The following is a 27,969-nucleotide window of genomic DNA, read 5'->3' as shown; positions in this document are numbered from 1 at the left end:
TCTGTACAGATTGCTTTTACAACTGTGTGAATATGTATAATGAACTCTGCATTTGTAACCAAGAATAAACTTTCCAAACTGTAAATGTTCAGGTTGTTATTATAAATAGCTACTAAATATCTTAACCAGACAAGAGTTCAAATAAAGATTAACAGCCATTATTAACTTTTCCTCCACTGTCTTTTGTTACTTAAAACCTGACTTCTGTGCAACAACTGAGTTTGACTTCCTAAGTTCAATCTAACTCTAAGTGCATAGCAATTTGGTTTTGGATTCTCCATATTACACTAAATTTAAATTGCTTCTCTGTTTATCAAATAACTGCAACTAGAGATAATTATTGGTGGCTATATCCAGTCAGCAACAAAGTCTGCCGAGTGTGTTGTTTTAAAAGGGTCTGCTCCATTTTCTAGAGTCTTCTTAACAGATGTTGTCAGTTTAGAACAAAAGACTGTGAAGATGTACTTGGAAGGAAGAAAAATCTACCATCTTTTAGAATGAAGCTTGGTAAGTTTATGAACTTATCAGTTACAGTATACAACACCTGCAGTGGCAGAGGACTCAACCCATCCCAGAACATCCTTTTTGGTTCTTTGCCCTCCTATTTTTCTTCTAAGTAATTCCAATCAATCAAACAGGAACAGAGGAATGACCATTGTAATCCGATGATAGCATTTCCTCTTTTAATCCTAACTATTGCCTATGCTAGGAGTGGCTCTTAACTAGTCGGTCAGGTCTACCTATCTGGCACTGACCAAACACAAGAGTACAACAATACAAATGGTTTGGTTTTGCTTTTGCTTAAATAACGGAGTATGTGTTGAACAATTCATACAGTTGTAACACCTAGGCTACCACCTCACATTATTTTCAACTGTAAAAGAAACTTCCTTGATGTGCAAGTACTTCAAAAGAGAGAATGTTACGATATAGCTCTACTAATGACCTGAAGAGCCCTCAAAAACATGTTACTACCTCCAAGGCGCCTGATAACCGAGTGGGATCTGGGGCCGTACGCCACCACCAGCGGTGCCGCCCCACGAGGTACAGTTTGCACATGAGCTGCCAGCAGCCTTGCAGGACCCCGGTGGATGCAGCCTCTCCCCCGTTACGGGACCTCGGAGCTGAAGTCACCGCTCCTGATGCTGTAAGCGGAGAGTCCAGCCTGGCAGCCTGAAAGCACGAGTGAGTTCCTGTCCTACTCCTCGTGAAACCAGCTTCCCTACGGCTGCGTTGTGGATGTGATCTGGGAGAGGCTGGTTGGTCCGGGGCTGGGCTCTCCAAGGGCGGTGCAGGGTTACTGCCGGAGCAGACACGCCTGCGAGCCCCGCGTCCTTGCCCACCTTCTGCTACGTGGCCCGGCCCGGCCCTTCTCCCCGCAGCGGTAACCGGTACCGCTTCCCCCCGGCCCCGACTGAAGGCGGCACCGCTTCTCCCGGGGGGCAGCGCTGCGCCGGCAGGGGGCGCCGTAGGGCCGGGAGGGGCGGGGCAGGGCGGGCCCGGCCCCTCCCTTCCCTTCCCTTCCCTTCCCTTCCCCGGTCCGCCCCTCCCGGCCCCGGGTCCTTCCGAGGCGGCGAGAGCGGCCATGAGGCCGGCGCAGCGCTCCCGGCAGGAGACCCTGGCCCTGCGGCGGCAGCTCATCGGGTAAGTGAGGAAGTGCCGAGGGAGGGAGGAAGGGGAGGACGTGCCGCTACCGTCGCCCCTCGGGCCCGGAGAGCGCTGCCGCCGGGCTGCCCCCTCCCGCCGCGGGGCGCCTGACGTGGCCGGTCGGGCCCCGGGCCGGGAGCGGGTCCCGCTGCCCGTCGGCAGCGGAGGGTTCTGGCCGCTCCGAGCCCGGCCCTCGGACACCCGTCGCGATCGCTGCCGGGGCTGAAGTCAAGCGGGTCCCTGCCTGGCCAGCATGGTAGGTCGAAACCAGCAACGTCGCCGGGAAAGTCGGCGCTGTTAGAGTGCGAAGCCCTATTTTACTGGTGTAATTAGCAGTAACCAGCATTTCTTAAGGGGGGAGGGGGTTACGAAACTGAAGTATAAAACCTGTATGATATCTGGCGTGCCTGTTTAAACTTTAAACTGCTTAGAAAGCATTTCCTATCAGCTCAGCCGAGAGCACGAGGTGCAGCGGGGCTAACCCACCTGCAGAACTGCCAGGCGATGCTGGGCCAGGCAGAGGTTCTGGCAGACCTAATAGTATAGCCTGTCTTTCAGAAAACTTCTTACACCCAAAACATGATAAAATTAACAACAGATGTCTGCCCAGTTTGATAGAATTAAGCACGAGACTCGGTTCCAAATTTCCCATAGCTTGTGTTGCTTCAACTGACCCCCCAAAAATATTAGTTCTGTAGACTGCTATCAGGAATGGCAGCCAAACTGTTATATTTAACTGTCAGAATGCTTTTGTATTGTTCCTTTTAAATATATATATATTAAAAAACAAGGCTACTTTAATCTTTATACATTTTATGAATCCAGACGTTGGGCTGAAAGTAAATGCTGGAGTGTTAACTGTGCCAGTTAGACGAATCTGAAGAATAGCACCCTATGTATTAATCTCTTTGTAACTAACTAACTAACTGATTTGCCCTGCCACTGGGAACAAAGACCCAGCCTCTGTACGTGCTTTCTTGGTATCTATCTGTTAAACAGTCAGGATAAGCTTAGAAAAAAACCTGACTGTTTTACCATTCTACTGCTAGCTCACACAGAAAGTATAGGATTCCTATAGGGGAGGGATAGTGAAGCAGTTTGTCATTTTATCGTTGTCTTTTGTTGCTCATTTGACAATGACTTTGTATTTATGATCAAATTGTTTTATTTTTGTATAAGCAGTCTTTTACTAAATTAAGCATAAAAGTTTGGCATTGCCCTTCAGAGTCAAATCTCTGCAACTCCTACTTAGGCAGACATGTGTTTCCATTTTACTTGTTTGGGAATTTATTTAAAAAATGAAACAAAACAAACACGCTTAAGTAGACCCAACCTTATAAAATCACTCAAGGTTTCAAGGTTAGTGAAGCTTTTTACGGATGTAACAATCACCCACACCATACCATCTGGAAAATCAGGACCTTAGCGAGAATAGCAAGAATATAATGAAAACAATCACGAGGTAAGAGACACCAGAGAGGGTTTCAGGAACAGGAAGAGCAGGCAGCATAGACAGTAAGGAACTGCAGTTAAGACTGGATAAAATTATAGTGGTAAATCCTATCCATGTGCAGTGGCTAGATTACCAGTGAAGGATTTTCAGTTCTGAAGCTTGTTTCTTCCCTGCAAGTCTTACAAAACTTGACTTGATTTAGAGCACAAGGCCTGTTCTCTTCCCCATCCCAAGCTTTGTTTTAGGGGCCAGAAGTAGGATGATGCCATGTGCCAGCAACTGGGGAAATGTCTTTCACTTGATTAACTCACTTAACTGAAAATATTACCAGCAGAATAAACTATGCAACTTTTAGAATTCACTAAGATTTATTTTGCTTTCTGATGCTTGCCATAGCTCTTCTTGCAAGCTGTTTTTTTCTAATGATCCAGTGAAGATCGTAAAGGCAAAAGGCCAGTATATGTACGATGAGAATGGAAGACGATACCTTGACTGCATAAACAACGTCGCTCATGGTAAGTTATGTTATTTGATACCATGTTTTTCTAAGCAGAACAAGGAACAACCAGTGCTTTTACCACTGTTGCATTGTGTTGAGGGAGGGATTGTTTAAGTTGAAAAGTAGAAGAAAACTTTCTTGAGCCTACAGTTTGCAAAATTATGGTTCACATTTGAATTTCTGTGTGCGTGAATGTGCTTTCCAGACTCACTTCCTGTTCTGTCTTCCTAGAAACATAATGGTCTAAAATTCAGGGTGGTTTTTTTTTTTTCCGTGAAAGCTCAAGCACCTAACTGTAAAACTAACAAATGGCTTGATGTTTTGTTGTGTTTGTAGAAGTTACTGCTAAGCATACAGTTACAGGCCCACCGTTGAGTGTGGTGCCTTAATTATCTATTATGAAGTAGTTGCTGCTTTCTTACAGTATTTGAAATCTCTCTAACTGGTCGGTGCTGTCACTAACACCCCAGCAGGGCTAGTAACTCTTTGATGGAAAAGCTTACCTGCATGTTCCCAAACCCCTAAATTATGTAAATGTATACATCCAAATAATCAAATTAGATAGTCTTGGTTTTAAAGTATCAAATTTCCAGTATTAACTACAAACCTTGAAGTACAGTAGCAGGCAACTTCCAACTTTTGGGGCTGGGGGAAGTTCTTAGAGAAAGCTTACAGGGTTTACTGACATACATTGTCTTCCACCGACAATATTATTAATGCCCCACTGATTAAATACAATCATCAGTGATAATATCTCTGTACTATAAGAGAAATATAAAAGTTATTATGTGAATGAACACCATGGGTTATATGGAAGAACTGTCAAACCACTCTCCACACTCTCTTGCAGTTGGACATTGTCACCCTGATATAGTAAAAGCAGCCCATGAACAAAATCAATTGTTAAATACAAATTCTCGTTACCTTCACGACAATTTGGTCGATTATGCAGAGAGACTTTCAAAAACACTACCTGAGAAGTTATGCATCTTTTATTTTTTGAATTCTGGGTAAGTTGCGTATATTAGAATTGATACTGTGCTTTCACTAGGTATGTACAGACAAGTAGAATACTTTCTTATCAGCAGCCAATTGCATGATCTGGCATGGATCACTAGATACTGACAAAAAACATGGTTTGGCGTTTTTGAAGAAACTGTGGTCCTTTTTAGAACTTCAGTGACTCTGAAGTTCACATTTAGCAAGCTCTCAATCAGGAAACTGAAGTAGTGCTTTATTTAAGAAGGGCTTTATTCTGTTTATAAGGCCCTGGACTACAAAACATTAACGTAAATATTTACTGTATCAAGTTTCTGATCTGACTTCTGAACTGGGAATTACTTCTATTATCAAGATTAAATGTAACAATGTGTATTTGGGGGGGAGGCATATTCCCAAGCAAACTACAGCTTTAAAAAAAAAAAAAAAAAAAAAAAGAAAAATAACTGTTTCCAAAGTAGTTTCTGTACTCCAGCTTTTTAAGATGGATTCTGTTCTGGTGAACAGTCCTACCCTAACAAGTGTTGATTACTAAGGGATCTGTGAATAACATGCATTGAGTTATGTCTGTTTCTCACAGACACAAACAGCATCGCAAGGGAGGTTAAGAATTTCAAAACTCAAAACAACCACAATGAAACACTTATCAAATTTTTCAATTGTAGATCTGAAGCGAATGATCTTGCCCTAAGATTGGCACGACAGTATACAAAACATGAGGATATTATAGTTTTAGACCAGTAAGTACATTGGCAATTTTATCTACTGCGGGGTACAAAGCTCAGTTTTGATCTGTGGTTAGAGCATTTCTGAAAACCTGTTGTAGTAGAATGACTGTAACCAGGAAGTTGAGGGAAGTAATTTTTCCCTCTATTCAGTATCTTGAGACCAGCCCAGAGAACTGTGTCCAGGTTGGGCTCTCCAGTACATGACAGACTTTGACATACTTACTGGAAGGAGGCCATCAGTGGCCTGCCATGATGGGTAGGGAGCCACAGGCTTGATAGGTTAAGAAAATTGGATTTGTTCAGCTGTAAGAGACTGCTAGAGGGAGATCTTACTGTAACTACAACTGTCCAATGGGAAGGAGCAGAAAAGATAGAACCAGGCCTGAAGATGTATGGTGACAGGAAGAAAGGCAACAGGCATAAGCTGAAACCTGAGGAATTCTGATGAGACATAGGGAAAAACTCTTCTACCATGAACGTGGTCAATATTAAAAGAGGATGCCCAGAGAGACTGGAAACTCCATTGTTGGAGGATATTCAGAAGTAGGCCAGACATGTCTCTTCCAGTTGTTCTGCAATCTTGTAATACTGCTCGTGACTTACACTGCTGTGATTCTAGTCACTGGTCCAGGCAAACCAGTGACTGAATACTGTCCCTCTGCATCCCTTATATTCAGATATGCAAAAAAATCCAAATAGTACTAAGCTTATTGATAGAAACTACAGAGCTGTTCTCAGCTTAAGTGACTGTATTCCCACCAGGTGAGAGAGGCTAGCTACTCTTTAGCTATCAGTAATGCTACTCCTAAAGAACTCTTGATACTGAGGAAATTACTGTTTAGTTCTGCTAATTGTTTTTTAAGTGCTTACCATGGACATCTGACATCCTTGATTGACATAAGCCCATATAAATTCAGAAATCTAGAAGGACAAAAGGAATGGGTCCACGTGGTATGTACTTCAGCCTATAACTATCAACTACTTGTCAATTTAACAAAGTCTTATTTATGATATACTGAATCTAAGAACCTGTTCCTTTGCATAGGCTCCTGTTCCAGACACATACAGAGGACTTTATAGGGAAGACCATGAAGATTCAGTAACAGCCTATGCTAATGAAGTGAAAAATATTATTGAGCAAGCACATAAGAGAGGCAGAAAGGTAAAAAGTTATTTCCTTTGTCTTGCCTTAGAAATGAGCATAGCTGACTGTCAATGCCATTCAGGATTACTGAGCTAAGTGGTATGAACTTGTCAAAAAGAAAAGATCACAGAACAATGCAAGAACCATCTAATGACAAATAACTTGCTAATTGTTAACACAATTTCCACAACTTTCTGTATTGTGTTCAGACACTACATGCTACATATGTTTCAGATTGCTGCATTTTTTGTTGAATCTCTGCCAAGCGTGGGTGGTCAAATCATTCCACCAGCAGGCTATTTTCAGAAGGTTGCAGAGTAAGTGGTCACTCGTTATCTTAACTTTTTTAATTTAATGTACTTGCTAAATACAGATGATAGAGAATTTCTCTGCCTGCTGTAGCATACAGCTTGATAGGCAGGACATGGCCTGTGCCTTCATGTTAGAATGTAAACTTACTTAGTATGGCAAAGACCTGCTTTTAAACATATGATACAGAATAAATATAGGCCTGTACAAGTTTGTTTCTTGGAAATTTGCAAAGTAATGCTTTCTGCATGCTCTTAAACATTATGTAAATATTATGTTCCATTTCCTTTTAAGAGACAATAAAATCTGTTATGTTACAGGCATGTGCGCAAGGCAGGAGGTGTATTTATTGCTGACGAAATTCAAGTTGGCTTTGGCAGGGTTGGCAAGCACTTTTGGGCATTCCAGCTTCAGGGAGAAGATTTTATACCTGATATTGTCACTATGGGGAAACCAATAGGAAATGGGCACCCTATTGCCTGTGTAGCAACAACAAAAGAAATTGCAGAAGCATTTGCATCCACAGGAGTAGAGTATTTTAATACAGTAAGTAAACAGTTTCCCAAACTCTCCTTCTCTACAGGCATCTTAAGCATTAAAATTAGAAAATCATGCAGCATTGTTATTAATCTTTATCATTCCCATTGTTACTGTTTATAGTATTTATATCTTTCTAGTACATAACTTTATGTTTACTGGCTCCATCTGATAAAAATGGAAGTATGCTCATTTTATCACTGAGGCTATACTTTCAGTGACATGACTGCATCTTTCTTCCCTTTCCATGGCTATATGTGTTCCTTTCCTGAACTCAGTTTGGAGGAAACCCTGTCTCATGTGCGATTGGATTAACTGTGTTGGATGTGATTGAGAAAGAACAACTTCAGGCTCACGCCACAGAAGTAGGCAACTTCTTGATGAAGCTCCTGAAGGAGCAGAAAATCAAGCATCCCATCATCGGTGATGTCAGGTATTAGTGCCTTATTTACATTTTTAGCTGCCTTTTGTTTGTTTCAGTCAGTCAAACAACTCAGTCCATGGTTTTAAGAAATTCATTAAATGTGTGTTTTCAGCAAAAAATCAACAGCCTGCTGTACATTAGATCAAAACAAACTTGAGCTTATTTGCCACTCTAGGCCAGTACTGCTTTATTGATTTATTAATTATTAAAGGAATCTACTTTCCTGTTTGAACTCTTACTTCAAGTGCACAAAGAACAGCATTATCAGCTGGATGGAAAATATGCTTAAAGTCATGTCCTGCACTGCCATAGTTTATACTGTATTACTACGTTTCTTCAGAACAGCAATACCTTTTCTATCACTAGCCAAACATCAAGTAATTCTCATGCAGTAAAGGTTTGGTCTCACAAAAACCTTTCTCAATGTTTTTAGTTCACTTGCAGTTCCTTCCTCTGACACAGATTGACTATTTTTATTTCTTTTAAAGGGGTTCTGGCTTATTCATTGGAGTAGACTTAATCAAGGATCAAGCACAAAGGACCCCAGCCACAGAAGAAGCAGAGCATCTAATAACAAGGTACAAGCAAGCACACAATTACAAAGTAACCTTGCCACTCAATAGTTGTTAACATATAGCCAACTGGCAGGAAAAGAAAACAGTCTGTGTACAAAGGCATGCTGATGCTTTTAAGTTTTTCTGAACTACATGCAAAGGTAAACATAATTCTTTGTTATTGCTCTTTCCAGACTTAAGGAAGAATATATTCTACTGAGTACAGATGGGCCAGGAAGAAATGTGCTTAAATTCAAGCCCCCAATGTGCTTCAACATGGAGGATGCAAAATTTGTTGTGGACACAATTGACAAGCTACTAACAGGTAATGCAGGTCAAAACTGCCTTGCAGAGGGTTGCTGTCAATTCTGAGCCTGCTTTTCAGAAGTGCTAAAACAGACCCAAGATGGCAGATGCTCAGCAGATAGGAAATGCAAGCTTAGCCTTCACTTCTAAGTTATTGCTTTAAAGTTCTCTAACAAACAGAACTATTTACTCCACAGATGCATATGCCTTTCAAAATAGCTTTGCTGTGGTAGAGGTTGAAGTGTTTACCTATCTGAACAAGGGCAACTGGTAAAAGCTGTCCAAATTTCATTCTTGAAAGCCATAATCTGTGTGCATTTGCCACTTAGCTTTTTATACAATTTCTGCATGCTCAGTGTTAACCAAATTTGAGACAAGTTTTTGCACTAAGTCATGAGTTTGCTAAATTGTTGCTTATTCTCTCTCCAGACATGGAAAAGAACATCTGAACCAATAGAAAACATCCACTTGTTCTACCTGAGCAGGTATTTATCTATATTTACCCTTTACTATTATTTAAAAGCCATGGTCCCTAAACACAACTTCACAAGCATCTTGTGAATGGTCTGAGGACCAAGCTTCCTCAGAGATACTTTTACTTGAAGTTAGTTTGCAGGAATTTCTGGCAAGCTAGAGGCATGACGGACCAGACTTGTGTACATCTGCCATTCACAGCTACCTTCTATCAGAGTCTGACACTTCTAGTAACACTATATGTATTCATTTGTTTGTAAGCTAGGTCCAACATGTCCCAGAAATGCCTACCAGTAACTAGAGCATGCTATGCTTGCCTGGGAAGCTTTAAGAGTGACTGGGTGTAACTCTTGGGTATGCAAATGACATGCCCATCAAGATAAAAAACCATAGCTTTTATGCTAGCTGCTCAGTGCCATAAGTCTCTAGACAGAAGCTGTTCCAGCTGCCTAACCACTTCTCAGCAAGTCTCCCCTTAACTGCCCTTAAAGGCAGGAGCACCATACATTCTGCATGCCACAATTTGGGAACCTCCACTTATGCTAACAGCTTTATGAAGAGCTGTAAAGTACTTTTACTTAACAACTGACTGACTTTGAAGTAGTATTGCCTTCTGTTCTCTTGAGCATTTTTTACTACTTTGTAGGATCATTTCAGGTTCATGGCTGTTATCTCACACTTGAGCATCAGTTTACCCCTACACTCAGAAGTTTGTGGGCATCAGTAAGACTGAGTCCTGTTAAGTCTTCCAAGCCTTTTCAATCTTAGTATCTGTTGAGGTCCCCTCTACAGCTTGCTTACAGAGAGCTGCAATGCACTGCCACATGCTCACAAGCACAGTGTACACTTACAGTTAACACCTCACTTACAATGCCCTGTGGTACACTTAGTACTTCTTCAGCCTACTCTGACTAAAAGACAACCAAGTGTTTTTTAACCAAGTGCCCAGTTAAACTCTAGGTACCTATACAGGAATGTACCTAATGTAATCACTGGTGGCCTCAACCACCACACTAGATTCAGTGCTAAGGCCCTGAGAAACATGCTTTTAGTTCAGTGCAATATTAGTATAGCAGGCACAAGAAAAATGTGTTAATATTTTATTTAGCAAGTTAATGGAAAGACATACAGCTGTTTGTACTACTTACTTCTTGAGAACAGAAAGGTTACTCAACAGTGCCAGTTTAACTTAGAGGCCTAATGACTTAATGTGCTTGTCTGCAATCTAAACTAAGCAAGAAAAATACCTTTATTTTCTACAGGAAACCAAGAATGCAAAATGCCTCTTACTAAGTACAGTACTAGTATGACACTTACATATAATGTAAGCGAAAATTCCTTTTAATGATGCTTTTACAAAAAAACCATAACATTTTTTTCTTTCCATAGGTTTCAAACAATATTCAAGATCTACTACTAAGAAACATTATTCTACTGTAATAATGCACATTTAATCATCATCCTAGCATGTCTTAGACCAGATAAGTTACCTTTGATTTTGTTATTTTCAGTTATCTTGTTATTAGTAAAAGCTTTAGGAGAAATAAATTTTACAAGAGCTTGTTTCAACTCTGGCAGAAGTGTGGAATTGGCTTTTATTTAAAACAGCATATATAAAACTTATTATAAAGGAATATATTTCTAGTAGCTACTATAAACTACGTTTTCTAAACTCATGCTCTTTCAGGTTATAAATTTTGCAGATTAAGATGAGCCAATGGGTTCTGTTATTTTTTTTTAAATCTGCCACTACGGATGCAAATGCCATTCTAGCTGCCAGTACACCCAGTCCTTCCCAGGCTCCTCTGACCAGTTTCAGTAGCCAGCTTCAAAACAAGGTCCCTAGTAAGCACTATATTTAACAAATGGTCTCAGTGACCAGATTAAGTCAAAAACTTCAGTCCCAAATTCATATCATCAAATGCATGAGGAACAGACAGCTGAGGGCCATGACTCCCAAACAGGTTCTTACAAAATATTCTGTCCTCAAGAAATATCCAAGTAGGATTAGTAAATTAAGAGTACGTTACAGCCATAAGCAACAACCTTGTGTACAAGCCCTTGCTTTCACCAGGCAATTACATGTTCTTTGTATCACAAACTTTTCATGCAAAGAAGAAAGGGAAAGCCAGCTCTGCATTTAAGTACCACTATCCTCTATTTCTGCTTAAGGCCACATCACCTGTCAAGGAAGCATTACCTGAGAACCTACTTCCAAAAACACAGCAAAATAACAGCCAGCTGACAAACTATTGCTAAGACACTAGCCAGAAGTACTGCAGCAGTATGGTCCTGATACTATGCAAATTTCCTGTTGGTGGGCAAAACTGTTTGCTAGAAAAACATTCTGCTACCCCTTATGTCATAAGAAAACAAGTAAAAATATGCAATAAAGCATTTCAATTTTACATCTTGAGACAGTAATACTTTTAAATACTGTACTCATTTGTTTCAGTGGTCTTCAATTTTTTTTATTTGCAAGTTGGGCATTAGGTTACAGACTCCAGCTGTAAAGTTGTCATGTCAACTATCAGATTTAAAGTCTGATTCATCTTTTTTATACTCAAGATTTCCACTTAACCCCAGAAAAGTCTTACAGACTTCTAACTTTACAGCAAGTTTTTCTTTTCAAGGACAGCCAGCAGGGAGCAGCATATTATAGTCCCTGTAGGAATAGCTGCATCCCTTGTTAGAAAAAAAACCTGAAAGGGTCACTAGTAACATCTGTTTATGTCTTGTCTTAGTTGGTTCAATTCCATTTCTGGTTCCCATGTGTTCAAATAGAATTTACTACAAGAAAAAAATTGTCAGATTTTAGCTTTAAAAGGAAAGTAAAAATCCAACCAGTTACTGCAACAAAGATTAGAAGTTTACTTTGTGCAGCAGCGCTTGCTACTTATTTATAAATCTGAGATCAGGACTATTCTGCAGCAAGCCAGGCAAATCACATGATAGTTCTTGCCTTAAAATAGTGGTAAACTAGTCAAAAAAGGAGAGCATATTTCTAGCTGGTCACTTATCTCTAAAGAAAGAGATCATGTTTTGTTGTTTTTCCACCCACAACTTTAGTGGAAGTTTTTTTTTAGCCTTTTTTGATACACAAAAAGGCTGCAAAAATTCAGACTTTGCATTGGTAATTTTATGTCTGTCTAACCTGTCTTTCAAGGCAGGTATACATACTATTAAGAACTTGTAGAAAAGTCTCAGGTTCAAGAGAGTGAAACATGAAGGAAGTGCAGCTAGCTCCTTGCATGCCTCAGCTTCCTCCAGCAATGCTGTCTAGACTCCCAAGCCCTACCTGAAACCTACGCCTCTGGCTCCTCCTAGCAGAGCCCTACAATGGAGACACAACCACAGTTATGCTGAGCCTCTGTCCTTGTCTAGGACATGAGCCACCAGCACAGCCTCCACAACAGCTGGGGCTTTCCACCTGAGTCCTCTTCCATAACCTCCAGGCAGAAGTGACTGCAGTTTTTAGCTGCCACTTAACTGCAAGCAAGCACAACTACCAATACAGCCTTCTAGTTTCAAGATTAAAAACATTTAAGCACAACTCTTCATCTATCAAGGTACTGCCATGAACTAAGTTCTGGGAACAGTATACTGGCATTTTACTAATACAATAGCTGAAGAATGGCACAAGACACTAGATTACGCCTTTTTTATTTCAAAAGCTAGGATAGCTTCAATATCCATGTCATGGTGAATCAGAACACATGTAAAATACCTTACAATACATTAGATTCCAAAAAGGTACCAAAAAGTACAGTAAAATTAACACTTCCATTACAGGAAATGTATGACACAAAAACAATACAAAATAAAAAGGTGGAAAGTGACACTGGTTCCCTAAGATGCATCTCATTCTGTACAACTGGAGTAATGCAGAGTCCATAGTTAACTCCAAGAGGCAGTCCCTAGATGCAGAGCTGCAGCTTTAAGCAGACCCTCAAAATCAGTTTCAGTTTAACCTATTAATAAAATCATTAATTAATATCTTCAGCAAGGCTGAAATTTACACACCACACTGTCTAGACAACTAGTTATCTGTAAGTATTAAACATGTAAAACATTTCCAGGGAGCTCTTCCAAGTAAGATGCACATTTAACAGGCCATAGAAATTTATTGTAAAGTTAAATTTGGTACAGAACTGAAATATCCATCTACAGCATTGTATACAAAACCTATGCAGTCATTTTCCAAAAGAGACCATGCCACTGCATACCTGAATAAGTTTGATCAATATGGCTTGTAGTTATTCTGATGACCACCACGTCTTGGTGTCTTCCCATAATTTGCACTGCCTTGACCTATGAACAAGAGAACAAATGCATTAAACTGCTAATTAGTTACGCTTGCTTATACCCAATACAGTTCTCTTTACTTACTGTAATCATAGCCTGGTCCATATCCATAATACCCATATCCTGAATAATCATAGCCTCCATAGCCACCATAACCTTGCTGATAGCCGTATCCTTGATTCCCATAACCCTGGTTCCAGTAATTGCCATAACCTTGATTCCAATTTTGACTTTGAGCTATAGAAGGGAAAACCATCCACAAAATCCCATTTTAGTACACACAACTTATTTAGAATGTGTCCATACTAAAGTAGTGCGTGTAGTACTTACCGCCGCCTCTTCCACCTCTGCCTCTTCCTCCATAGCTACCTCTTCCTCCACCACTACTGAACTGTTGCTGCTGGTATACTTCTTTTGGCTGTGCTACCTTAATCTCGCACTGAAATAAAAAACAAGGAAGAGTATGTATACTGTCTTACAGCAGCAGCAGCACCCAACCTAACCACCTAGGAAAGCCAGAGGTTACTCTGGAGGCAAAGGAAGTATACATGCTGTGCTCCCTATCACGTGAGCAGAACTAATGCATATCCAGAAGCATCTGATATATTGTGCCACCTGGGCAAAGGTAAGTCACTGACAGCCATTTCAAGCAGGCCACTGCTTTCAGAGTATTTTACACCACCTATTCCCTACCATCAACTCCCAGATGGAAAACAAAGGTTAAATCATTATTGGCCATACAAAGCAGGCCACTGCTTGCAGAGTATTTTATTACTGCCTATTCTCCAATATGAATTCCCCCATGGAAGAGGTGCTGAGGCCACCCCAGCACCACTGCTGCTCCTGTAGGAGCTGCAAGGCTGCCTGCCCTCTGTCCTGGCACAACCTCCAAGATGAGGCTGTTGCTATTGGACAGCTTCACCTGAGCAGCCCTGGATGAACAAGGGTCTGAGAAATGTACCAGAAAAAGTTCTCCTGGCAGCCCTCATACACCCTATACACCAAATATTGTGTTGGACTGTACAGTACACCTACCAACACTTGAAATCATCACTTATCAAATACTAAGAACAGCTACAAACAACCAGAATTGACATTTCCAAGACAGGTTCCCAAGCTGCAGTTCAAGCTGTCAGCCAGCTTCCTAGTTCCTGAATCTGTGCACAGTCCAAGATGAAAGCTGCTGCTGCTGTGAAAGGAACAACTCCCTATGATAGCAGCACCTCAGCAAGCCTGCCTTGGAATTCTTCACCACAAGACCTTTAAGGTAACCTGCTCTTTTTATTATCACTATGACACAAAAACAAGCCATAGTTACAAGATACAAGTATGATTTCTCAGCTCCCTTGGCACATAAGCATTCACCTCTCCTGAAAACAAACTTTATTGCTAACTAGAGTGTCTTGTCAACAACCAGTGCAGTTAGGTTTGCCAAAGTTTCTGTGCTGTGTCAAGACCAGTCTTAAACTGAGTGCAATCTAAGTCACTGTGTCAGACAGTATGACCAGATCTAACAGGGCTTTGAAGTTAGTGTGTGGTCAGCACTGAGGGAAGAGCGATACCTCCAGCCAGCACACATCATTTGCCTCCAGTCCTCTTCTCCTTAGCTTGACACTCTATCAGCTATTCCCACAGATGACCAGTCAGCTGTTCAGAGCATCTCACCACTTTTACAGTAGTTCACATAACCAGCTGACCAACTACAAGTTACCATAAGCATACATTTACACTCTGGATTCTTGTATTGGGTTTACATGACAATGTTTTTGGTAGCAGGAGGCACCAGAAGCTGCGCCCATGTCAGACAGAGCCAGTTTCAGCTTACAAAGTTAGTATCTGTAAGTCTCACATTTAGGCAAATGCTCTATGCTGAAAATAGGTACATATCTGTTGAAATGGCTTATATTGCTAGACAAATAAGCCAGTTTTTCCACCTGTATTTAATGAATGCAAGTAGATACTTTACATAGAAAGCCCCTAGAACAGAGCAAGTATTAAAGCCACAAGTACTGGCAAGGAAACTTCGTAGCCTCTGTGACTGAACTTACAGCAGAACACCCCTGTGGTAAACTGCAAGCTGTTCTTATTGTAATTTTGCTATCTTGAGAGCAGAGGTCTACAAAATCCTTTTCAGATTACAGATGTAGTGGTATTATGCTTAATAACTTGGACAAAGATTTACAAGTCAAAGTGTCTACCTTGCTTCCACTGACGTTATGGAATTTCTTCTCCAAAACCTTCTTCACCGGATCCTCTTCCTTGAAAGTGATGAACACAAACCCCCTCCTTTTGTTGGTCTTTGGATCCATGGGAAGTTCAATTGCTTCAATCTGAAGACATGAAATACTTTTTTCAGACTGGTATTTTAGCAGAACTGTTAAACGCATGGCATTTGGGACAGTAAAACTGTAGGTTTCCTATCTATGCATATTATGCAACACCAAAGTTGCAATATTCTTTCTATGCTAACATTGGCTTTCAGACCAGAGGTTTCAATTTTACAACTCTTAAAACCAATTTTAACATCAGATAAAATGGTTTGAGTTAAAGACAAGGGTATCTATAACTAGCAATGGAAGCATCTAGTGCAGTATGTGCCTTCCTTGCTCTCAAGATGGGAAACCTCTGGATTAGTTACAAAAGGCTTGATACATATGAAATTTTAATTTGCAACATGCAAATTATTAGTAAACTAAACAGCAACTGAAGACTATAGTTATCTTAGTAAACACTGAAACCATTACACACCTCTCCAAACTCTCCGAAGTATTCCCTGATTTTCTCTTCTGTGGCTTCTGGGTTTAGTCCACCAACAAATATTTTCTTCACTGGATCCTTTTTCATTGCCATGGCCTTCTTGGGGTCAATTAGTCGTCCATCTAGCCTGTGTTCTTTCTGTTCCAGAACCTGAAAGATAGTTTGATGTGATTAACTCAAGCTGAAAAGTTTCTCCTAGAAGTTAAGAATCTGAAATACGAAGCTTAAATTCACCTTTTCAACACTCCCAGGTTCTTTGAAGAGAATAAATCCAAAGCCTCTGGATCTTCCTGTGTTAGGGTCCATCTTTATCGTACAGTCGGTTACCTCACCAAATTTGGTGAAGTAATCTTTCAAGTCTTTTTTGCTTGTATCCCAACTGAGGCCACCAACAAACATCTTCCTGAAATTTCAAAGAGATAAGCTATTTAGATTCAGGAAGTACTACAGAAAAGCACATGCAGCAAGATGCTCACAGTGGTACACGCCCCAGCAGCATTGTCAGAAACAGGACCAACTGTTGCAAGTTAAATACTTCTGCATCTTGTCAAAAGTTAGTGGCACTAAAGGAGTGCACAAGAATGGGTTCCACCCATCCTGAGGGAATGACACAATGCACCCTGAATTTTAATACAGGTATAAGAAACAGCAAAAATTGCCTAAAATATTCCTCACCAGTAACTTACATTCTTTCAACAGTATTCAGTTACTTGCAACAAAGCAGTACTGATTATCAAGTACCACCAACTCAGTTTTTTGAAAGAACCTAGAATCATTCCTACCGCTTTGAAAGCATTCAGGATAGAATAAGGCATCAAAAGCAAAATACTTGAGCTCTTTCAGGATTTGGACAAATGGCTGTAAAAATTTTAGTCCTAAGAACAATCTGCAAAATTTAAACCAGGTATCTGTGTCCTCCAAGAACAGTCACATACAACAGGTGGGACTTTGGACCTGCCTTAACTATACTATGTTGTCCACTTCTTCCTGCTTAGTTACTGAATCTACTTCTATCTTCACCAGTACGACAGGAGTATCTCCACTATTAGTCTTTACTTCCATGAATGACCAATACAATACCTTCCCTGCCCACTTTCCGACACAAAATATCCTCTGAAGCATCTCAAAGAACTAAATACTAGTGAAGCACAATACAGAAGTGAATCTAACAAATAAAACTTAGGTAAGTCAATAAGGCACTTTTCAAATGCCTCACTTCAAATGAAAACATTAATAACACGGCTGTATTTTCTATTTTCATAGTTTCCAAGGTAACAAACTAAGCTTTTAAAAGCATTCGAGCCTTTTTATCTAACTATAGACTAAAGCAGTTTAAGTTGTCATTACTCTGTTTAGAGGCAACCTAGATTTGGCACTAGAAGCTAGCAGCACTTTAGAAACTAGACTATGTCTAAATAAAATTGGCTTTTGGTGTTTATGTGTAACTTTGATTTGCCAGAACTAACATCCATTTATGTTCAAAAGGCAATATGAGAAAAAACTATACATGCCTTTTTTTTTTTTGCCTTTTTTCCTTAAACTGGGTGAAACCATACCCCTTGAAGGCTAAACCCTTATTTTTTCAGAATATCAAGCTGTGCACTCTTAACTGACAGTGCAGCATGATACATAGGGTCTAAGTAAAGTCTGTGTGCTTCTTGCAGCCATTACTATAGAGCCTCACAGAAAAGACATTACAAAGTCTACTAAGCCTTTCAATAACAGGTGAAAGAAAGGTAACTTGAGGGATTCCTTCTCATCACAACAGCTTACTGACCAAGCATAACTGCTGTAATCTGTACAGACTGATAGTGGCTTTCCCATAGCATACCCTGTCATCATTGACTACACTTGCAGAATGATCAAGAGAAATTCAATGGTTGGGGGATGACAGGAATTTGTCTAGAGGCAGCTTTAGCTGCTTTATGCCATCGGGTTGGAGCTGTGGTATGCACACAGATGCTGCCACATGCTAAATTCAAGTCTTACTACATCCATAGATATTACACTTTGTAATTTACAGTCCTTTGTTTTGTAATTGGAATGATTGATACCTACATCTATTTAAGTAACAGAAAATAGAGCCCTTGAAATTAAGGCCAAATTCCTACTATTTGACTTCGACTTCACCTTCAGAGGCCCCACAAACTGGGCAATTTCACTCTTAACATGTAGTTTCTTTTCTTCCTCCTCAGCATATTAGTGCAGCTGAATCAAAGCATGTTTCAGCTCTTAACAAAATACTCTGATGTCAGCACCCTGAACTCTGCCTTGGACAGCTCTTGTTTTAGCACAGCACTAGATTTTCCACATAGGTCAATCCCCCCTCCTTTTCTTTTAAGTTCCATTTTACACAGATTTGGGGTTGAAACTTGCCACTTCCTATGCAAGAAAGGGAAAGAGTATCACCCACTTTTCAGGGCAGAAAACTTCGAAGTTAAAAGAAAATTCACACACAGCTAAGAGGCCTGGTTCTCAATCCTTGTAGTGTCTGTAAAAGGTACATCCAGCCCTAGCTTATAGGAAACTTGTGCAAGTCTCACTCCTTTCCTTACAGCCAAAATCTGTTATGCTACTGTGGCTTCAGCTCTCTGTTCAACTTAAGGGATCTGAACCTCTGGTTCAGGGCCCACGGATAACAAAGGGAGTTCCAATTAAATACATGGAGTAGCTTGAATCACAAAGACCCGCTTAAGAAACAGGCAGGTAATTTTTCAAGTCAAGCACATAAACAGACCAACTATGATAGGAGAGAAATTACTCTTTTGTACACAAGGATGCCACTACCAAAACACAGCAAAACTACGCTGACGCCCTCCAACATCACTTGCAAGAGATAAGCCGTTTTCTGACAACGTTGCAAAGCAGTACACCAAAATCGTTCTTACTGCTTTAAACACACCGCACATCGTCTCCATCACGCTGTTTTTCTCTTTACTCCCTCCACAAATACTTGGCTTACCCCGACTAGCTTCCAAAGCCAGGATTTTTTATTTTTTTTTATAGGCGTGACACAAAACATGTTCGCATCTACACCGACGCCGGTGGCGATCGGTCACGCAATCCCCAGAAAGTTTGAACCAGCCTCCCCGCCCCCCGACAGAAAACAACTACTTCCCTCCACTCCTTTCGTTAAAAAAAAAAAATAAAAGGGGGAAAGGGATGAGGAAAACGCGGGATGCGAAGTCAGCCGAGGTAAATCCCCTTCCATTTTACAGCGTGAGACGGCAACAAACCCGCTCCCCGCCCCTCCCCCAGCCACCACATGGCGCCAACAAAAGGCAGCTCCAGAACAAAGGAAGCGCTGGTGCTGCAGGGGCCGCCGGCTCACCGCCCGCCCGGCTCGATCCCTCCGCAGCCGGGGCCTCCCGCCGCCCTCCTCCCGTCCCCCCCCCCCACCGGGCGGAGCGGAGCCCCGGGGGCGGCGGAGGGCGCCAGCCGCCCGCCTCTCCCTTCCGCTCCCGCCGAAGGGCCGCGCCGGGGCCTAGCGGCCGCGCTCCGCCGCCGCACATGGCGCCCGGGGGTAGGGAAGGAAGGGGAGGAGGAGGAGGAGGACGACGACGAAGGGGGGGGTGTATGGCGGCGGGGGCGCGGCCTGCTCCCGCCTCAGCCCGCCGAGGGAGGCGCGGCGCTTACCCCGCGTCCTCCTCGTTCTTGCTGGCGTTGATCTGGTCGCCTTCGGCTCCGTTCTGGCTAGCGGCCGTCCCCGCTGTTCCCGCCGCCGGTCCGGCTCCCGCTGCCGCTGCCCCCGACGCCGTTCCCGCCGTCGCCGCCGCTACACCCGCTGCTGCTGCCGCCGCCGCCGCTGCCGCCGCCGGAGCCCCGCCGGTTTCGGCCTGCTGCTCTCCGGCGCTTTCGGCCGCTTCGTGCCCGTTCTGGGTGGCGCCGGTGGCGGCCGCCAACTGCTGCTCCGCTTCGGACATGCTGCCCCGTCCGCAGAGGCGAGAGGGACGACAGGGCGCCTGCAAGAGACGAACACGGGTCAGCGAGGCGGCTCCCACCCCCACCCCACCCCCCCCCCCCGCCGGGCCGGTCTGATCCGGTCCGGTCCCGCCGCCCCTCCCCCCCCTCCTTTTCCGCCGGCGCCATCCCGCTCATACTCACTTTAAAACCCGCTCCCAATAAAAATCCGGGCCGGCCGGAATTCGGATTAAAATCCCCTACGCGCTGGAGCTGACACCCCTCCCCGCGGCGCTCGGCTGCTCCGCACCGGCACCGCCGCCGCCACCTTCTCCTCCCCCTGAGACACGTACTCTCCGGCCCGGAGCCTTAACGCGTGGCCGCCTTTATACGGCCAGAGCCTCAGCCACACGGCAATAAGGAGCTTCCGCGTTGGTCGCCGACGCCTGTCAGTCATATCGTTCGGCGTTTCCTGTTGGTTGCGCCGCGGGGGGCGGGCGGGGTGAAGCGAATGGCGGCCCGCGGGACTGGGCTTTTGGGAGGGAAGGCAGGCAGGCAGGCACGGCGCGCGGGGGCCTCGCGCTTCTCGCCTCAGCGCTGCGGGCGGTTCTGCCCGACGCGGGGCGGCCCCGGCCCCCGCCCGCCTGTGAGGAGGAGGAGGAGGAGGAGGAGAAGAAGAAGGAGGAGGGCGGCCGTGGTGCCGTTATCGCCAGGGCAGCCCGGGAGCTGCGGGCCGCCCGGGGAACACCGTCCTCCCTCAGGGCCCGCGGATCCGGCGCCGTTTTGTCCCCGTGTGACGGGCGGGGAAAGGCCCGCTCCGGCGAACGTTACCGTCCAGGAAAATCACAAGCGTGACAGGGAGGAAAGCCAACCCCCTGAGGGTGCAGAGCCCCGGCGAGATAGTCAAGAGTCAGCGCTCTCCTAACGCTCTTCCCGTTGTTCGGTCGCGGCGGGACCCGAACGGAGCAGAGCCCCTTCCCGCCGCACCGGGCAGGCCGGCCCCGCCGGGGCCCCCGGGTCCCGCGCGGCAAAAGTTGTGGAAACACGCCCGTGACTTGAGCGCAGTATTTACTTACAGTGTTGCACTGGTTTAACTTAAGGTGTGGTATGTACACTGAGTCAGTTACTCCAGTACGAGAGGTTTACTTAATGTTTCCAGCTCTGCTGGTTTTGCAACCGAGAGGGCCAGTATTTATTGTTTTTAATGGAAACTTAGGTTTGGATATTACATAACTCTGGGAGCTGGAGCCCTGAGCATGTGCCTAGGCCTTGATTCCTTTTGCCTGAGGATATATCAACTTTGTTGACAAAGTTGTGTGTGGAAAGTGCGGAAGACAACTGCTCCTTGTAATCATACTTTAAATTCTCGTACAATATACCATTCCTAATATCCCACTTGTCCAGTCAAAGGGATGGGGTCTGGCTTTTGGGTAGACAGCCAAATCTCACTGCCACATCTTTAAAAAAAAAAGAAAGAAAGAAAAAAAAAGCCAGTTGCTCATGGGCAAAAAGTAACAATTATTACTTAACTTTCTGTAGTAATGAATGCATACATTATTACTTGCTTGCTCCACCCTCTGTCAAATACCTCCTCTGGCTCAACTTGCATATTTTCATCTGCTATTACAATTCAGCAAGACTGCACATAGCTACTTGTGAATAAAAATAAATTGTGGTGATACATTTTGTTGTTAAGTAATCTGGTCTAGGATCCAGGCTGTTCTTCATTGAACTGCTTGTAGAGCACTTTTTATCCTCTACAGAATTCATTTTCTGAAGTAGGAACTTGGTAAAACAGGGGACATAAGGTTTGCTTTGTAAGCTTTGTTGCAGTACAACAAGCAGAGCATTAAAGATGAACACGAAATAAAATCAACAGGGTATGTTCAGGGCAAGGGCCTGATCCGCTGCCTTTTTTTTTTTTTTTTTTTTTAATAAAAACATTCCATTGCTTCAGGCTATAACCCAAACCTCTTAAGGGGAAGAGGGGAAAAAGAAGGAAATTGTGCTTAGTATTGGGAGATCGTTTGAAAAATAGCCCCTCACTACAGCCAAGAATTTCAAGCCACTCTTCTGCTTTGGTGCTTGCCACGAGCATCACTTTAACTGGTCCAAGCTGAGCTTTCTGCTTTGACACCTACGCACATGTGCAGCAAGACTGCAACGTATTTGTTACTGGAATTGCAACAGACTTTCTTGTAATTTCTAGATTTTAAATCCTCAGCCATAGCAGCTATTTGCTTTTGGAAATCTCCCCCCTCCCCACTCCCCATTTTTGCTGCTCACAAATGGAAAAGTATTAAACCAATCTAAGTGCCCAACATGAGTTATTTCAAGAACAGAGCATAGGGTAGTAGTATGTGTGATGTGTCAGCCAGGTGTTCTGTCCATAAAGGATATTAATTTGTAAGCATCCTGCCACACTTTCAGCCCAAGCTACAATAGCTAAGAACTTTAGAGATGTTTATCTCAACCTAGTCTGCTGACAGGGTGGGGTACACTATGGAGAAGCTCTACAACCAGCTCTTTAGGCTAAAGTTTGTGAAACAATGTTATATGAGGTCAGGTCTAGTAAAGACAGTACAAAGAGTACCTAACCAGTACACTTGAAAATTGTAATGTCCGCAAGACAGGTCGTATATGTTGTCTGATAAAGATACTCATGAGAATATATTTTTTAAATTGTTTTTCTTGTATTGTACTTTAAATAAAATGTTAGAAGCAAAGAAATTTTTCATAAGATTCTGTTTATCCTAATTTATACCACCTCAGAGAAACTTACGCCACATCCAGCAAATGAACTTCTTTTGATTTTTTCTTTAGGCAGCTTGGCTTAAATTGTAAACCTATCAATCAGGTCTGTACCGAAAAGGTACAGTGATACATGTATTTTGATGATACATGTATTACTTAATTTCCTTGCAAGATTCACTGCCCCAAACAGCTCCTTTGTATTTCATCAAGCTTTGCTAAGGACTTCAATGATTGTCATTTCATTTTGACTTCTCCATACGTTTCCCATTTCTTTCTCTTTTTCAGTTCTCTTTCTTGTTTTGCTGAACCTGTCTTGTCTTTCCTTTCGTAGCCCTTGCACTGATACTTGGGCAGGTGTTATCCATTTCCTGCTTAACAGTGCTTTCTTCAAAGCTGTACTCTTTTCCAGCTGCCCGTTTCTCCTGGTCAGGTCCACCTCCGTCTCTCATCTTGGCAATTCCAAACAGTAGCTCCCAACTGCCAAGGCTTTCTGTGATTCCCAGTTGCCCCATTTTAATAGCTGTTTGATGCCTTGTATGTCTTATATCCAATAGCAGGATAACAATGTGGTTGTAGACTGGCTAAGCAGCCTGGTTTGAAAATGGTGACTGTCATGACTAACAAAGTCACTTTTTGCATATCTAGACATCAAAGACTGAGAAATTTCAGAATATGGGTTGTTAAGATTAGCTGGGGTTTCACCAGGCCCCATCATGCCACAGGTAATTTTAAAGCATTCTTCTGGGTTGTGACTTGGATTTTGGTCTTGCATTTCACTCCCCACTCAAAGCCTGTGGTTAATGCAAGAAAAATACACACATAGCTTCTCGGGTGGTAATCCTCCTTACATGACACATTTACTGCTGAGAAAAAAACTATCACTCTGCCATTTTTTTTAATCCTGTAATTACTATGATTATTCATGGTGCTGACTGAAATGGAATTGAATTTTACTTGTGTATGGACTCCCTGATCCCGAGCCTAATTTTGCTGTTCTATCAAGCTTGCTTTTTACTCCAAGCCCTGCCTTTGCTGTCTGTTCATACCAGTTTTGTGCCATACCTGTCTTCATTGCCTCCTTCCCTTTCTTCTTTATCGTATTTCCTCATTATTTCCATTGTGTTGATTTTTCTAGTTCCCGTCTTCCAAAAAAAAAAAAAAAAAGAGAACCAACATATCATTCACTGCCTTGAAATTGTTGATGTAATTTACCCCTTTCCCACACCCTACGTCTGTCTTGTCTAAATTGATTGTAAGCATCTCAGGTCACGGACTGCCTACTATATACAAAATACTATGCTATAGGAAGGTTCTGTCCGAGTTAGTCTTTATGCACAGTATAAATAAATAAATTTTTATTAATAATAATAACTATGTGAGTAAACCCACTGATTTTAATGGTACAGCTGACAGTAAGTGGTCAAAGTAAGTGCCAAAAGGATGCCTTATGCTACATGGAATTAAGAAGAAGAGAAGATTCATTTAAGGAAGCATTGACAAAACTTTAAAAAACCCCTTATTTGACTGACTGCCTCTTGTAATTTGCCAAATAAAAGATTTTTATTGGTTTATTCTTACAGTCATTTATTCATTGTGGATAGTATCACACTGAATACTTATCTCAGCTTAGTGGCCTCAGGGATAATCCAAGCCAGTATTATGTTAAACATTATGCAGAACAATGAAAGAGCAAATGAGCGCAAGTGTTTCTGCTCCAAAAAGTTAGGTAAAAGCCTAATATCTACATGCGGTAGCTATACAGAACATGTATATACAGATGAGGAGGAGCTTTATAGAAAATAAGTTGTCAATGCCAACCTCTACAGGTGTTCAACAGGAGCTCAAAGTGGGATAAAGCAGGAAGGTCTTTATTTGAAAGTGCATTAGTGGAGTTCAGTTGTACCAGCTGGCAGGAAACAGGAGATACCCTTTCAGAGTGAAACAAAAAGTACAGTAGGACCAGATCAGTGTGTGAATGGGCTTGCAATTAAGACTAACAGTTTTGTGTGATAGAGAAGACTCTCTTTGGAAAGGTGTGGAGAGCTAACATAGTTAAACTGAAGAACTAAAAAAATCGTGTTGCAGAGCTTTCTGAATGGAAGCAAATGCTTTATTTGTTGAGGCCAGAGAAAAGGATGTCAACAATAACTGAGGTGAGGAGAGCTTGAGCAAGATTTCCTAGCCACGTCAATAAATAACAAAGATCGCATCTTGGCTGACATCTGCACAGCAGTTTAGACCAATCTGAGTCCAAACCCCACAGTCCTGGCTGTAAGGTTCCACCTGCTCCTTTGCACATTTGGCTGTAAAATGATGGTACGTCAGGCAGGTGGTTTGCCTAACACATGCTCATTACCAAGACTTTAAATGCAATGGAGACACCTGAAGTTTGAAAGGAGACAGTAGTAAGAGGCAATCATATCTATATTTGCCCATTAGGCTGTTGAGCTATGAGCTAGAAGGGAAGGGAGGAGAGTCAAGAACGGTGCTCACCACTGCTCTTGCAGAAAAGAGAAAGAAACAAGGTACAGTACTGACAAGCCAAGCTGAAATAGTGATTGGAGAAGCAACAGATGAGAGTAATTGCAAAAGCTAAGATAGGGCACTAGCTAGCTATGCTAAACATGACTGAAGGCCAAAGAAGAGATTGGTTTAAGTTGGGTTGAGAAGCTTTCAGATGACAAGAGGAAGCAAAACCAAGTTTGTAGGAGATTTAGGGTAGAACCAGACAAGAGGTGTGATTGGAAGATTTGTAAAAGTAAGAAGACAAGAGGTGCTTCTACCACAGGCTTTTTTTTTTTTTTTTTTTTTTTAACATAAGAAACAAGCGTATCTGTGGGAGTGCTGGGGGGTCAGAGCAGACTGAATGACTAAAGCTGTGAACAAATGAAAGAGTGAGTGGTGAGGAAGATCAGGAAATGAAATAGGGTGAGGTTAATAGGGCAAGCAATGGAGTTATAGAGGATGTGTAGGTAAGATTTTTGTTATTGCCACCTGGACACTTTGTAGAAAGGGGAAGCATCAAGAGAATATTTTGTTGATTTTTATCTCTGAAGAAAATGGTCAGATAGCAAGTAGAGGAAAGCAGAAAGGAAAGCTTGACTAGGGTTAGTCAGCAGCAATGAAAAGCTAGCTAGGATTACAGGCGTGCAGATAAGCTGCAGAAGTAGAATTGTTTAGCTGTAAGAAGGCAGAAATGGAGGAGAGAGCAGGCTTGCAGGAAAGGAAGTTAGCTTGATCACAGGATTTCCGTCAGAGACACTGCACTGCAAAAGCAAGCATGGATGAAGCAAGTGCTGAAGGTAAGCCTGCACTGTGGGTAGGTATGACAGTTTAGCATGAGAGACAGAAGCAAAAAAAAGTCAGTGGTGGATGAAAGTTGTGTGTGTGGTAAATGTGTAGCTAGTAAGTTACTGTTAAAGCAAATACATTTTTTTGTGCTTAATGTCAAAATGTAAATAAAGCTAAAAGATGTGCAAGCTTCATTTTTAATCAATGCAACTAGTTGGTATTATTTCTTTAGCTTTTCTTCGCTCTATTATTTTCATCATTCTGTTTTTCTTTCCTTCTTTTTTTAACAGTCTGCAAGACATTAGTTTCTCCACCTTCTTGCAGTATTGGAGTACAAAGCTCTGAAATAATATTTTTCCTTAAAAAGCTACTTATCTGCTGTTACTAGAATACAAATGTGCCTGCAGCCACAATCTTCCAGTGTTTTATATTCCATGCCAGCTAAAAATAAGTGAGACAACTAAGGCTTGTTAAACCGCTTAACAGATAAGATACAGCAGCAAAGCTATGCCCAGAGAAGTATTCAGAACTGTAACGGTTCATTACATTGTAATTATAATTTTACTTTTTTTGTTTGTTTGTTTCTTTTCTTAAAATCACATCCCTGGCCTACAGAAGTTAAGGAAGATGCTTCAGACCAGCCTTTTAGTTATCAGAAATATTTTTTCCAGCACTGTAGAGATAGTAAACATAAGATAATGATATTAACACAGGGTTGTAAGGTTAGGTTTATGGAATCCAAGGCTTTAGAAGAAACCTTTGAGATCCTACTACTGTTAAAAGATATGTCTTTGTTAGAAAATGTTATTTTCTCTTAACATGTGAGGCCACTTTAAATTTGTAAGTCTGCTTTATTAAACCATCGTGGGAAGCGTAGCAGGAGGAAACCCTGGGTAATTGGCTGCGGCTCCAGATGCAGCCGCCCGCTCATTGGAGAGCAGAGGATTCTCCGAGGTACTAAAATTAGACAATCTCCGCCCTCCAGAAATGCTTCTGGAAACAGCGAGGAGGAGAAATTCTGATACAGACAGAGGGCCTGTGGTGGGGAGCGAAGCGCGCAGGACCCTGCTCCCAGCAAAACTGCAGCATATAAGCATGCACAGGAATATACGTGGTTTTTTTTAAACTTCGTTAGCTGAAAAAAACCCGCACACAATAAAGAAATTGCAAGAGATTAATGTTAGCAATGTTTTACACGGATATTAAATTCACCATTTCTTATGTAATAATAATTCTGAAGTATTCAGTCAGGCTGAGGAAGCCTTTGAACTGCTAAATCTAAGATAGGGCTGGCAGACTTGCGCTCATTGACTTTGAAAAGAAACGACTCTTGACGAATTAACTCTGAACTAAACTAAAAAACTGGTGAACTCTTTCTGTCAGCTTTTTTTTTTTTTTTTAATAAAACGTGTTTATCCATTATCTCTGTGTAGTTGCAGTGTTCACAATGTCTTCAAATTAAATATTGGATAAGGTATCTCTGTGAAAGAAACAAACACCATGTGCCTGTATCAGTGAAGGAAAGTCTGTATCTGAGTTACTCAGTCTTGTGCACTTGGAACCTTTATTTTTTGAAGTATGTGAATAAAAACTTCAGTCTTTGATTTTTAAACATTTCTTAAACTGGCTGCAAGGAAATAATCGCATAGCTTTGTTTCTCATTTCTATTTTTACATTATTTACATTACTCATTAAAAAGGTTAAGGCAAAGTGGATTTTTCTTACACTAGAAACAGCTTTTGCAGTAAATTTGCTATTTCCTCTGCTAACCAGGGTACACACTGTCAGCATCTATGGCTCTTAAAGTGGTTGGGGTTTTTTTGTCTTTTCTTCTTTGCATCTACTCGCGGTATGATTTAATTAAAAAAATTGAAGCCTATATACCTGT

At 42.1% G+C, this 27,969-nt stretch overlaps 2 protein-coding genes across 11 annotated transcripts in view; one reads left to right on the top strand and one right to left on the bottom strand.

The window, feature by feature from the left end:
- The window catches only part of HNRNPAB (heterogeneous nuclear ribonucleoprotein A/B), a 31,246-nt gene extending 10,800 nt beyond the window's left edge, over positions 1-20,446 (bottom strand). For 3 of the 9 annotated variants that reach the window (XM_075056966.1, XM_075056967.1, XM_075056964.1), the window contains exons 1-8: positions 20,241-20,446; positions 19,773-20,098; positions 16,371-16,539; positions 16,128-16,286; positions 15,578-15,709; positions 13,710-13,818; positions 13,464-13,616; positions 13,301-13,385 (exon numbers count right to left, since the gene is read on the bottom strand). In XM_075056966.1, the coding sequence (XP_074913067.1) occupies positions 13,315-13,385; positions 13,464-13,616; positions 13,710-13,818; positions 15,578-15,709; positions 16,128-16,286; positions 16,371-16,539; positions 19,773-20,059 (1,080 nt within the window). In that variant the 5' untranslated portion in view covers positions 20,060-20,098; positions 20,241-20,446 and the 3' untranslated portion in view covers positions 13,301-13,314. Of the gene's footprint in view, positions 1-12,721; positions 13,046-13,118; positions 13,386-13,463; positions 13,617-13,709; positions 13,819-15,577; positions 15,710-16,127; positions 16,287-16,370; positions 16,540-19,772; positions 20,099-20,240 lie in introns of those variants that run through there. The other 6 variants (XM_075056971.1, XM_075056972.1, XM_075056969.1 and 3 more) reach the window with 4 other exon arrangements.
- On the top strand, positions 1,496-10,648 carry PHYKPL (5-phosphohydroxy-L-lysine phospho-lyase). Of its 2 annotated transcripts, none has more exons than XM_075056962.1 (13): positions 1,496-1,644; positions 3,497-3,615; positions 4,450-4,609; positions 5,264-5,338; positions 6,190-6,277; positions 6,372-6,488; positions 6,705-6,787; positions 7,100-7,325; positions 7,595-7,749; positions 8,229-8,318; positions 8,489-8,619; positions 9,030-9,085; positions 10,464-10,648. In XM_075056962.1, exons 1-12 carry the CDS (start codon positions 1,586-1,588, stop codon positions 9,047-9,049), a joined length of 1,323 nt encoding a protein of 440 aa, XP_074913063.1. In that variant the 5' UTR covers positions 1,496-1,585; the 3' UTR covers positions 9,050-9,085; positions 10,464-10,648. The 2 variants fall into 2 exon arrangements, with proteins under 2 accessions (XP_074913063.1, XP_074913064.1); XM_075056963.1 differs by lacking the exon at positions 1,496-1,644 and adding an exon at positions 1,732-1,903.
- Positions 20,447-27,969: the final 7,523 nt, after the last annotated feature.

This window comes from Buteo buteo, chromosome 24, assembly GCF_964188355.1.
Source record: "Buteo buteo chromosome 24, bButBut1.hap1.1, whole genome shotgun sequence".
In the NCBI taxonomy this organism is placed as follows: Eukaryota; Metazoa; Chordata; class Aves; order Accipitriformes; family Accipitridae; genus Buteo; species Buteo buteo.
The sequence above is the reverse complement of the archived record's forward strand: the minus strand, read 5'-3'. Positions and strand labels throughout refer to the sequence as shown.

Excerpts from the sequence above, each read along its gene's own strand:
- PHYKPL (XM_075056962.1), top strand. The coding sequence starts at position 1,586 with ATGAGGCCGGCGCAGCGCTCCCGGCAGGAGACCCTGGCCCTGCGGCGG. Across the intron at positions 5,339-6,189 it reads GATATTATAGTTTTAGACCA|TGCTTACCATGGACATCTGA; the intron begins GTAAGTACATTG and ends TTGTTTTTTAAG. Across the intron at positions 7,750-8,228 it reads CCCATCATCGGTGATGTCAG|GGGTTCTGGCTTATTCATTG; the intron begins GTATTAGTGCCT and ends TTTCTTTTAAAG.